The 12,976-nt window shown below is 38.2% G+C and overlaps 1 protein-coding gene across 1 annotated transcript in view; it reads right to left on the bottom strand.

Annotated features, from left to right (window-relative positions):
• rnf216 (ring finger protein 216) overlaps window positions 1-12,976 on the bottom strand; it is a 32,466-nt gene that overhangs the window by 4,258 nt on the left and 15,232 nt on the right. Inside the window, exon 14 of the mRNA XM_079819916.1 lies at window positions 2,777-2,874. Within this exon, the coding sequence (XP_079676042.1) occupies window positions 2,777-2,874 (98 nt within the window). The remainder of the gene's footprint in view (window positions 1-2,776; window positions 2,875-12,976) is intronic.

The raw sequence follows: 12,976 nt of genomic DNA on the forward strand, positions 1-12,976 counted from the left end.
TTCAGCAGCTCCAGGCACATGAACAAAAGCGCTGATCTCATTGGTCGGCCAGTTTTTAACGCACTGCGTCAAAATAAAAAAACGAACCCGAGGCGTTTTTTTTTTAAATGCCGCTTTTACGTCTGGCGTTTTAGACGTCTGGCGGTGTGCACAATCACATTGGCGGCCTTTGTTTAGTCGCAAGGCGTTAAACGTCTGCGATAAACCCGCATGAAAATCGTCCCGGTGTGAACAGGCCTTTAGGCCACAAATTAAAAAAATCCCACGACTTGCTAATAAGTCAGCATGTTTTACTAATTCGTTCCCTCGTATTACTAAATTGTGTGCACAATATAATAATTTGGTTAATTGTTTTTATTAAATGTCCGCGTCCTGTGCTTTTCATTTAAGTATTTTTCATTGTTAGTTCACGTTGACTAATGTTAAAGGGTTAGTTCACCCAAAAATGAAAATTCTGTCTTTAATTACTTACCCTCATGTCGTTCGACACCCGTAAGACCTCAGTTCATCTTCGGAACAGAAATGAAGATATTTTAGTTGAAATCTGATGGCTCTGAAAGGCCTCCATTGGCACAATGGCACGGTTCACTCTCAAGACCCTTAAAAGGTACTAAAGACGTCGTTACAAAGTCCATCTCACTACAGTGGTTCTAAAATAACTTAATGAATCGGCGACAATAGTTTTTGTGCGCAAAAAAACCCTAAATAACGACTTACATAGTGATGACGATTTCAAAACAAAGCATCATGAAGCTTTGAAGCGTTATGAATCACTGAGTCGATTCAGCGGTTTGAATCGCCAAATTTCCGCAGTTTGGCGGTTTGACACGCGATCCGAATCATCATTCGGCTCAGTGACTCATAACGCTTCGAAGCTTCATAATGCTTTGTTTTGAAATTGTCATCACTATGTAAGTCGCTATTTAGGGTTTTTTTGCGCACAAAAACTATTGTGGCCGATTCATTAAGTTATTTTAGAACCACTGTAGAGAGATGGACTTTGTAACGACGTCTTTAGTATATAAAAATATCTGAATTTTGTGTTCCGAAGATGAACGGAGGTCTGACGGGTGTCGAACGACATGAGGGTAAGTAATTAATGACAGAATTTTCATTTTTTGGTGAACTAACCCTTTAACAAATGGAACCTTATAGTAAAGCGTTACTAAGAAAGGTGATATAAATGTACTTGTTTTTCATTCAACAAAAATTGTTATATTGAAAATTAAATTGCGATTAATCAAATCCAAAATAAAAGTTTGTGTTTACATAATGTCTGTGTATGTATTGTGAATAATTATTCTGAATATATATATATATATATATATATATATATATATATATATATATATATATATATATATATATATATATATATATATATATATATATATATATATATATATATATATATATATATATATATATAAACAAATCTTAAATATATTCATGCATGTGTGTGTATTTATATATACAGAATAATTATACACAATACATACACAGACATTATGTAAACACAAACTTTTATTTCGGATGTGATTAATGAATTTGACAGCACTAAATTGACTCTTTTAACTCTTTCTCCACCAGCATTTGAAGAAAGAAAAAAAAAGTTGCCAGCCACCGCTTGTGTTTTTGATAATTTTCACAAAAATGTCATAGCCCCCAGAATATTTTGATGTATGAATATTTGAACATGCAATTAATCAAAAGAAAAAACAAACTGTTTTATTCTAGCTTCATGTTCTAGCTTTTTTGTTTTTAAATCAACACTTGAATGTGGATACGTTTTATGAAAAAAGCAACATTTTGAAGAAAAAAACAGTGTAAAATAGTGAGAGAAAATAGTGTTTTACAACGTGCAAAAGCAATGCTTTTATCACTTGTTTCTACTCTTCTTTTTTGGTCTGTTTTGATGCAGAGAATCAGCACTCTTTCAGAAGATGCGTAATAGCACCCCCTACTGTATAACAGAAATTCAATCAATGGCAGGGAGAGAGTTAACTAATATTTCTATCATGTATTTTGTAATGCTTTTTAGAGTACAACACCATTAGCTTGGCTAAATGCTAACATCAAACTCTATTGCGTGCTTGACATGAAAAGCTCTATTTGTATTGCTGCCTATGAGGAGCATTACAAACAAGCTTAATGTGTTCCTGCATTAGGATGCTGCCTTAGTAGAAAGCTGCTGTTCACTAGCTACATATAGACAGCAAGCATACTGGTATTGAAGCTTACCAATAAGAGATTATCTCACTGCATCATATCAATGTGAAAACACAATTGGCCATTGTGACACCATTTGTAATTCATTCTCTCAGTTAGGGTCTTTTTCCTGTCTCTATAAATGTAGGCAAAGAAAAGGTTCAGGGCAAACAGGACACACAGTCTTTGATCCATGTGTATAACCCATCCAATGACAGGAAGGAAACCATGCAATCACATCCTGTCCAGTTTAGAGATCGACCAGCAGTGATAGGCTGCCCCAGTTTACACAGACACTCGCGCTCCAGCACACTTCCTCATGAATGCCTGCTGTGCACAGGGGCAGCTCTGGATGATGTGTATTTGCAAACACAACACTCAGGGGAATCCGTCAAATACAGCGAGTGTTTTAGTGTGCCATGAGAAAGGCCTGGGGAAACGATGGCTGACTCAGCATTAGGCTAATGCTAATGATCTCCCAGGTGGTTCGCTACACTACCGAGCACCACCGAGTGCATGGATGCATTATTAACAAGCCTATGCTAAGAGTTTTCAGTCAGGCACTTACAAGGCCACCCGCAGCCGGATCTCGTCCCTCTCCATCACCTGCTCGCAGGTCTTTCCCGCATGCTCCTTCCACACCACATGGCACTTCCTGCAACTCTCCTGAGGAAGGGGACACAAACAAGCATCTGTGTTATTGATCACAATTGAAAAGCAGAGTGGAACAAGAAACACCTGGACTACACTTCATTCATCCAGTGGGAAAAAGGGCCACGTTCCTGTTGCTCAGTCACCTCTGTTTGTGCATACGGAAGAAGCCAGTGTTGCCTGCATTGTTTCAGAGGTGAATATTGCTTCCTAGTCCTGCATAATCTGCTAGTATTTTGGGTATGATCCTTCTGAAATTAACCCCAATGTCAATACAATACAATGTATTGTACAACCAGTGTTACTGTACACGAATATAACTGCACATACACTGAATAGAAAATATGCATGTTTAAGTGCGTTTCTAAGGCCCTGTTTACACCTGGTATTAGGATGCGTTTTGGTCGATTGAATCACTAGTGTACGACGTTAAATACAGGTGTAAACGGGTTCTAAAACGTTTTGAGCTTGTCCACTTTCGACCACTTCCAAAGGTAGTCAAAAATGCACAGACCGGATTTTCTAACACGCACTCAACGTGGTTTTTTTTTTTTCTTCTCCGGTCGTGTTCATATGTAAATTTAGTCCATTTGGGTCCCTTGATATGGAGCACATTCCTCTTTCAATGTAAGTCTATGGGATTTTCAGCCATTTTACTGTACGCCAGGTGAAAAAAGTAGGTCTGTTGGCTAAAAAAAACCCATCTCAACAGAATAAACAGTAAAGGATACGTTTCATGTATAAGTTAAACACTTAAGCCAAGTTAGAGGTTTGTTCACATGCCTAATCATAAGTATGTGCAATAGCTTGCCTCAGCAAACAATTCAAATAAAGGAACATCCTTGACCTCGAATAGATGACCCTGAATATTGAAAGAAAGGCTGGCTATAGAATTGTTAATTATAATAAGAATAAAGTACGGTAATCTAAACGTTCAATTAGAGCCGTTTTCGTTCTTAACATGACAGAAAGCAGCTACCGCAGACTAAGGGTGCAGAGCTCCCTGCCCTCCACTTTGGATGTGATTCGTCATCTGTCTGGTTGCCTAGGAACAACATTTTCATCTGTTCCATTTTAGCCATGCCTGCCCACAATGCTTTGCCTTTCAGCTGACTGGAAAGGACATCTGAGTGCAACATGCAGCTAAACCTTCAGAGCGTGAAGACTATGTAAACGCCTACGCATTTCACAGGCACAGACCTGGCTATTACAAAACATTAGGATTTAATGGACACATCTACAATTGCTACGGTCCATCACATTTGTCAACCAAATATGGATTGCAGCCAAGTATTATAATTCCAAAATGGCAGAGTTGCATGCATTTTTAAGATACTAGCTGAAGTTGTGTGAAAAATCTTAGTTGTTTTTTGTGTGCAGCTGCTTTAGAGGATCCAGCCCCTTTCTCCTCAGTCTGTAACCCAACAAGAACGAGATACACTGATGGAGAAGCGGCACATGTGGCCACTATCCACTGAGAGCTGACTCTAATCCCATAACCCAGTGTTGCCTGGTAACAGTCCCCATGGAAAATTCCATTAGCATAAATAATTAAAGATAAAGCTGAATATTAACGACAGTGACAGATGATAAATGACAACTTAGTGTTAGATGCAGAAGCCCTCAGAACAATTGCTCCTGGTCCCCAGGCGTCATCTTAAGTGGGAAACATCTCTATATGACCAGCTACAATAGGCAAAGTGGCTTCCTCAGAAATACATTTATGGAATCCAGCCTCAGGCTGCATGTTGTAAAAAAAAAAAAAAAAAAAAAAATCATTCATCAGTATTGTAGTGAAAAAGCTGAACCAGAAACACTAGTGAAATGATGCAAACCTCAGGCCAGATGATAGCCACGAGGTGTGAAGCATGGAGACATGTGACCTATAGTACTACAGTATTGTACTGCCCCCTAGTGGAGCACAACAGCACAGCATGGGAGGGTCAACGCCATTCAACAGATTATTTTCTAAAAAACTTTACAACACATTTAAGCCATGATTTCTTAATTATTCTAACCAATTTATGACTTGATGATAACAAACGGCCATGTGAGACCACAATTATGCTTCTATTTCAAAGGCTTCATGAACTATATCCATTTTAATTCGGGTATGCAAATTCTTGGGTTTGGGTTCAAAGCTTAAAAGAAAGAATACATAATATATTTTTTGAAAACAAAATAAGTAACGACTGACCCATCAAAAAAGCAGCGGTTTACAGATCAAGAAAAACCATCTGCCGTGACTTTCCTTTAAAAAAATAACAACTAATTTGTTTAAAAAAAAAAAAAAATTACATTACATTACAAAAGTTAGGAGGCATCATATTTTAAATCTCCTGAATTGTCTTTAACTATTGATTCAAGTGTTCGTCACTGAATTGCATGTACACAGTTAACAGGAAATTAATGCAACTCTCAGTTGAGGTGACTATCACAGTCAGAGGTGTGAACACACTGCTGGTACCTTCGTTTATATACGCGACTAAAAATACAGCTGTGACGTCACACTGACATCACTTCAAACAGTGCTTCCTGGTGCAAAGTATACCTTGCAAGGCCAGGCTGACACTTCCTGATCAGCAGGGCGCACACTCTCAGACAGAGGCCAGAGTCAGCCTCAGATTCAGAGTTATGCAACGGCTCTTATCTGTGTTGGCAAACATTGCGGATTCCTTCAAAGCAAGTATGATTTACGGAGTGTATGAGCAACCAAAGAAATATATAGCCCCATTAACATTATTCTTTCATGATTTCTAAGCCGTCATCTAACCCTTTTAGCAAAAATTACTACAGAAATGAAAGGAAAAATACGCTTTCTTGCAGGAAAAGACATCGGGCAGGCTAGTGTGCCATGAATCAGTACTGAATGCTGCACAGGGTGATATATCTAATGAGCAGGAAAAAAAAAAGTGAAGACATAATTTATCACTAAAATGCTGTTGCAGATGAACCAAAGGAACCTTTTACCCACACAGGATGCATGTAGCGTTCGCTTGCACCCGCATAAGGGTCTATTTTGTGTAATAAAGATAGATGGTTGACATCTAGCGCAGCGATCAAAGTACCACAACAAACTGGAAAAACAGCTTCTGCGACAAGAGGAAAACGGCTTTAACGGCAAGTCTTTATCTCAGAAAAACAAGCCTAGGGTGACGATTGTGGTCATGCCGCACATTCTTGTAACATAAATCTGATTCACCAAAACGCATAACCCTCCTTTTCCTGTTAATCGCTGTGTGCATACCTTTATTTAAGCTGAAACCTTACAACCCGAAACCACAGCTCTAGGTAGTCACGCTAGTTTTATCTGGGCTGAACATATTTTCGGTGTAAACGGTCCATTCATCTGATGGACTCAGCTTTCATATCATAGCCACATCCCCTCAGATGAGAAGCCACAAGCCGTTTTTATTAAGGTCTAATTGACAATGCATCAAAATATTATTCGCTTCTTTCTTTGCAGTGGCTGAGTATTGTAACCAATATCCATATGAATGCGCTTATCAATCAGAACCATATAAATTAGTCTATAGGCCTATCAATAACAACATCTTGTTCTAATAACCGAGATGTAACAAAACTAAAACAATTCAATTATAATCAACAAGGTATAAACATGGTAAAAATAAGACATTTATTCTCCAGTCAAGGCAATTTCATTGATTACAATGGGAGAGTCCACAAAAGCACACTTACTTTCTTCTGCGGATCAAAAAAAGATGGTATTATGAAGAATGTTGGTAACCAAACACTTTTGGAGATCACGGATTCATATGAAATATATATATATATATATATATATATATATATATATATAATCGGAATATCTGAAAATATCTTCTTTTCCACAGAAGAAAGTAAGTGCAGTTTTGGAACAACATGAAAGTGAGAATTTTAAATTGCATAAATTATCCCTTTAAAAAAATATATAGAGGGGGGTGTTCTAATACGATAAGCTATCAAATGTTTGATATAATAATATAATTTATAATGGTACTGCCGAGATTGTTTTAATGAGTAACCTTATATGGTTATTTTTAAAGGGTTAGCTCACCCAAAAATGAAAATTGTTATTAATTACTCACCCTCATGTCGTTCCAAACACGCAAGACGTTCGTTCATCTTCGGGACACAAATTAAGATATTTTTGATGAAATCCAAGAGCTTTCTGACCCCTCCATAGACAGCTATTTAATTAACACTTTCAAGGCCCAGAAGGTAGTGAAGACATTGTTAAAATCGCACATGTGACTCCAGTGGTTCAACCTTAATTTTATGAAGCGACAAAAATACTTTTTGTGCACAAAAAACAAACAAAAATAATGACTTTATTCAACAATTTCTTCTAGTCTATGTCAGACTCTTACGATGTTGACAGTGTAAACAGTGCAGTGCTTCCTAGTTTCACCGGCAGAACGACTCGTGCACATCGACCAATGTTAGGCCGGTGTTCTGGAAGTGCTGCGCTGTTTACACACGGCCATCTTGTCACAGTCAGCTCGCTCACTCGTAACATTGTGTTTTAGTGGTGCATGTACTTTTTAAATAACCATAACTTGCTCAATAGTCTACCGATTTTCAAACTGTTCGGTTTGTTATAAACGTCAGAGATGTAGTTATGACACTGCATACTTATGAATAATTATTCAGAATTTGTTCAAGCATCCAGAATTATAGCCACGTTAATAACGTTTGTAAAAAAAACAAACCATTCGTAAATCCGTCAAGATTTCAGTGAGATAAGAGTATTTGTGTTCGTCCAGATCACTCAATTTACATCATGTACCACAGAGCCCGCCAGAAAGCTTGCCTGTGATGACGTTAGAGACTCCGCCGTAAGACATCTAGCCTTTATTATGTATATCTATGGAACTAACCCTTAACTCTTCCCCTGCCATTGTTCACGTTTATATAGCAGGGGGCGCTATTAAATCAAACCAAAATACAGGCAAAAAAGAAACAGAAACAAGCGATAAATGCATTGCTTATGCACGTTGTGGCCTTGGGAAAAAACATGATTTTGTCAGCTTTTTTAATGCAACTTATTCAAGTCTTTTGGTTCAAATGAATGCATGAAGCTAGAATAAAAGCTTTGTGAAAATGATCAAATGCTGCCGTTTTTGCTTGCAACTTTGTTCGTCCAATCATTGCATTCAGTCCAAATTAGGCATGTGCCGGTATCAAATTTTCATGTTGCGATTAATTGCTGAAGCTTTTATCACGGTATACGGTATTATCACGATATTGAAATTTGTTGCAAAAAAAGTGGTCATATTATAACAGGTTTAATAACTTTCTTATAACAAAAGAACCAAACATTTAAATACAAGAAAGCAATACACAAAACTGTATAAAGTAAACAAATATTTAAAACAGATTAAGTGCAAAAGAATGATAAAGAACAATAGGTAACACTTTACAATAAGGTCTCACTAGTTAATGCATTAACATCAACAAAGAGCGAATAACTACATTTTTACAGTTATTATTCTTTGATAATGTTAGTTAAAAAAGCAACTGTTAGTCAGTGTTAGCTCAGGTCCATTAAATAATACAGTTACAACTTTTGATATTAATAATGTGTTATTAAATGCTGAAATTTACATTTAACTAAGATGAATACATGCTTTAGAAGTATTTTTCATTGTCAGTTTGTTAATGAATTAACTAATGGTAAATAATAGAGCCTTATTGTGAAGTGTGTGACTGAATAACAATCAGAACATATTCAAACAACATCTAGGGCATGTAATTTAGTCCAGATTAAAATATAAAATGTTTGAGTTTGAAAATGAATAGCCTTAAGTATTAAGTATTTGGTTTTGTTTACGAGAATTACCGGGGAAACGGCTGCATTTCTGCTGTTCTGTCAGCGCCCTCTGCTGCCAGAGAGTGAATGTGCGTTTCATTCAGGACATGTCCTTCACTCCTTCCGCCATGTGCTCGGCTCATGCACGTTGGGTTTGTTTACATCAGTACGCGTTCCTCTTTGACGTATTGTTCATTTTAAACGGTTGATGGGTAAAGTATTTTTAAAATGCATTCTAAAAATCGCAATAATTCATAAGAAATAATTATTCACGGTATTTTGAAGTGCCCACGATAATATTGTGCATGTTCATTATTGCGCTATATCGTATTACCGTTTACCGGCACATGTCTAGTCCAAATGCAATGAAACAATTTCTAACCTGCCTGTCAACATATGCATTTCAATATTTCTGCGCACCCTGCTTGCTCAGACATCACACGTCAACAACAGCGCGTTCTGTAAGGCTATGCTGAGTTGTAGTCACTGAGCGCCGCAAACAAACAGCAGCCACCTTTTACAGTTCCTCCAGAACCAAAACAACAAGCTTAAGCTGCGTTCATGCCATGTCATAACAATAATTACTAGATGGCAACCTGTGACGTACCTAGCACTGTTCACGTCATCAGTTTTGATGTAGAATCTGAGTCCATCAACGGCGAAATGAATCTACAGCAGTCAGGTGGTATAAGTCCGAGCTCTGCAAGTGGTTTACGTTTATTATTATTGTAATGTTATGTGCTTTAAGACATGAGGTAATTTAACGCTGTCTCTCGTGAAGCTTTGCAGACTCTACTGTTCACGTTCATGTGTTTTGAAGGAGGCGTGGTTTTGTAGAACGCTCTGAAGGGAGGGTGGGATCTTATGCTTTCAAAGCTAGCCTCTCCGAAATTGCCTACCCTACCTTTAAAGGTGGTACTGTACATGTATTGTTTAGTTCAGTAAAATAAAATAAAATGTTAAAAAGTAACATCCCTTTAAAGGGTTAGTTCACCCAAAAATGAAAATTCTGTCATTAATTACTCACCCTCATGTCGTTCGACACCCGTAAGACCTCCGTTCATATTCGGAACACAAATGAAGATATTTTAGTTGAAAGCTGATGGCTGAGAAAGGCTTCAGATAGGCCTCCATTGGCATTCAGTACATTTACACTCCCAAGACCCATAAAAGGCACTTAAAACATCTTTACAAAGTCCATCTCACCACAGTGGCTCTACAATAATTTTACGATGCGACGACAATAGTTTTTGTGCGCAAAAAAAAAAATCTAAATAACACCTTTATCCAACTTGTTATTGTCTTCCGTGTGTGCCTCCACGACGCATGCGCGAGAATATGACGCAGATCCGGCGCTCAGACAAATGACCCAGAAGGGATTTGTTTACAAGCAGAGGAAGACGCGCGTGTCTAAGCTGTTGGATTCTACATTGATCGTGCTTTAGGTCTCGGCGTAGTTCTCAAAATCGGGCTAAAGTGTGCATTTCATGGATTCCCGAACGCTGGCGCTACGTCATATTCTCGCGCATGCGTCGTGGAGGCACACACAGAAGACAAGAACAAGTTGGATAAAGGTGTTATTTTGATTTTTTTTTGCGCACAAAAACTATTGTTGTCGCATCGTAAAATTATTGTAGAGTCACTGTGGTGAGATGGACTTTGTAACGACGTTTTTAGTGCCTTTTATGGGTCTTGGGAGTGTAAATGTACTGAATGCCAATGGAGGCCTATCTGAAGCCTTCCTCAGCCATCAGCTTTCAACAAAAATATCTTCATTTGTGTTCCGAATATGAACGGAGGTCTTACGGGTGTCGAACGACATGAGGGTGAGTAATTAATGACAGAATTTTCATTTTTGGGTGAACTAACCCTTTAAGGGGCTTGTCGCAGCTGGCTGCAGGACAGTGTGTTTGCTTGCACATTCGGGACACATTGTCATGTGAAATTATGCATTTATTGTTTATAATGAGATGGGAGCATTAATTATCACTATGTAATTATGTACTATATAAAATGAAAGCATTTTATTGTAAACTCTAATAATCTAAAATGGCAATATCAAAGGAAATAAATAACATTTTGACTTCTGTCATAATCATGCAGCTACCAAGACCTATTCCAGTGCATGTATGGCTAGTTCTCCAAAGTAAAACAGCATAGTTACAGAGTGTTAATAGTACAAACTGTTGCAACATCTGTTGAGGCACTGTGAATAAGCTCAGTGCTTCTCTCCTCACCAGACGTGCAGCAGCAGCAGACCTTATAAGGCAGAAGAGGAGATTTGCTGAGCATCTGATTGGGGGGCTGCTTGTTCTAGAGAAGCACAGGCCTGAATGAGCCTCAGGGACAGAGCGACACACCCACAGCGTGTGCTAACACACACAACCATCCCTCAGCCAGAGCTACATATCATAAAGCTAGAACACAAAAGTGTTTTTAATGAAACGCACAAGATTTTAGGGTTTGGCTAATGATAAGTACTGTGAGGCAGGGCCGAACAAACACAGCTCCCTATAAACTCAACTATGATGGAGTATGCAGCATGTCTGAACTGGATCTGTTCGATGGAATGCAATACAGAGCAGAATATATACTATATAAACAACCGTTCAAAAGTTTGGGTCAGTAAGATTCTTTTTTTTAAGAAATACTTGTATTCAGCAAGGACTCATTATATTGATCCAGAGTGACAGCAAACACATCTATATTGTTAAAAAACATTACCATTTCAAATAAATGCTGTTCTTTTGAACGTCCTATTCATCAAAAATTCCTGAAAAAAAAAAAGTTTCCACAAAAATATTTCACAACTGCTTCTTTTGTGATTCATTCAATTAATTAATGCAGCCTTAGTGAGCATAATAGACTTAATATATTAACAAATCATACCAATCTAAAACTTTTGAATGGTAGAGCATGTTGGATTATATCAAAGCTGCAGAAAAAAATTACTAATTATCTTAACTATACCAAATTCTCAAATTTCTCTCTCTTATTAAACTCTTGAACTCGTGCAAAATCATGAGTTTTAGAAAACAGGCTGCAGTTGCTGCAGTCCATCAAAACAAAGATGAGAAACATGGATACATGGGAAATAAAGTGCAAACAAAAGCCAGTCTATTGAGCCAGAGAGAGGGGAAAGTTGGCAGATCTGCATGTGAAAGCCTCAACTAACAAATCACAGTGAGAAAAATGCATTTTTTGGAAATGTGCAAACCTAAGAAAAAAAACAACAAATCTGGGTCGAATATAAACTGTACCACATTTCAAATTTGAAGGATCTAGGTCTAGCCAATGAGAGTCCTGAATTCACTACGAGGGGTGGAACCACAGAGGTAGCAGAGAGGGAAAAGTGTGTCAGTTATACAACTTTCAACTTCACCGAGGGAAAAGAGCGAAAAAGAGGGCCGGAAGAGAGACGTCTCCTCACAACTGAAGACAGGAACTTGAGAGCACACATCACCACATATACAAATATGGGACATCAGACATGAGAGAGACAGAAGGGAAAAACATGTGCCAAAACATGAGTACTCAAGTCATTGATGTGGGACTGGAATTCCAGAGTTTTCCACATCCGACTGTTACTACCATGGACAAATGTGGGTTAGACAGCTGCAAACATCTCCATACACAATGATTAGAGCAGGCACATAACTGCCACAGACACCGAGTGGAAGACCCTCAATATTCAGAGTAGAGGTCTATCAATAGCGCAAGTGAATAAAACTCACCAGTGGCCGGTAATGTTATAAGGAACTGTAAAGCAGGCTTTCACACAGATTTTGGTTCATTCACACAGAGGGTGATTTTCTGGAATCTGTACGTGCGTTCACACATCCCGTAAAAACCCTTGACATCGGATAAGTTTGCTTATGATCTGATATATTTGCTCACAAACTAGCGCATCACGTATTGTTCCACTAAGCTGGCGAACGATCTCCGCTTCAGCGTCATCACTACAACACACACCTTACGCATTGATCCTGCCTTTAGTTCACACAGGGCGCTTTCTGGGACTGATGCTGGCAATGTAACTAGGTCCCCATCCCAGGATTGATGTGTTCGGGATCACACAGAAGCCACTCTTAGCAATTTTCTGGGATCAATGCTTTGTGTGGAAGGGGCTTAATAAAAACACTTGTGGTCACATTTACAGTGCCTGCCCAATTTTCACAGGCGAAATCCAGTCATTTAAAAAGAAATGTTTGGGAATTTCGTGCAAGGGCGAAAAATTTCCCCAAGCAGATTTTGTGGGTTCAAGTTGGTCATGTGAATTCGCCTCATTGACCAACAGAAAGCAGC

Source organism: Gobio gobio (genome assembly GCF_949357685.1).
Source record: "Gobio gobio genome assembly, chromosome: 1".
Taxonomy (NCBI): Eukaryota; Metazoa; Chordata; class Actinopteri; order Cypriniformes; family Gobionidae; genus Gobio; species Gobio gobio.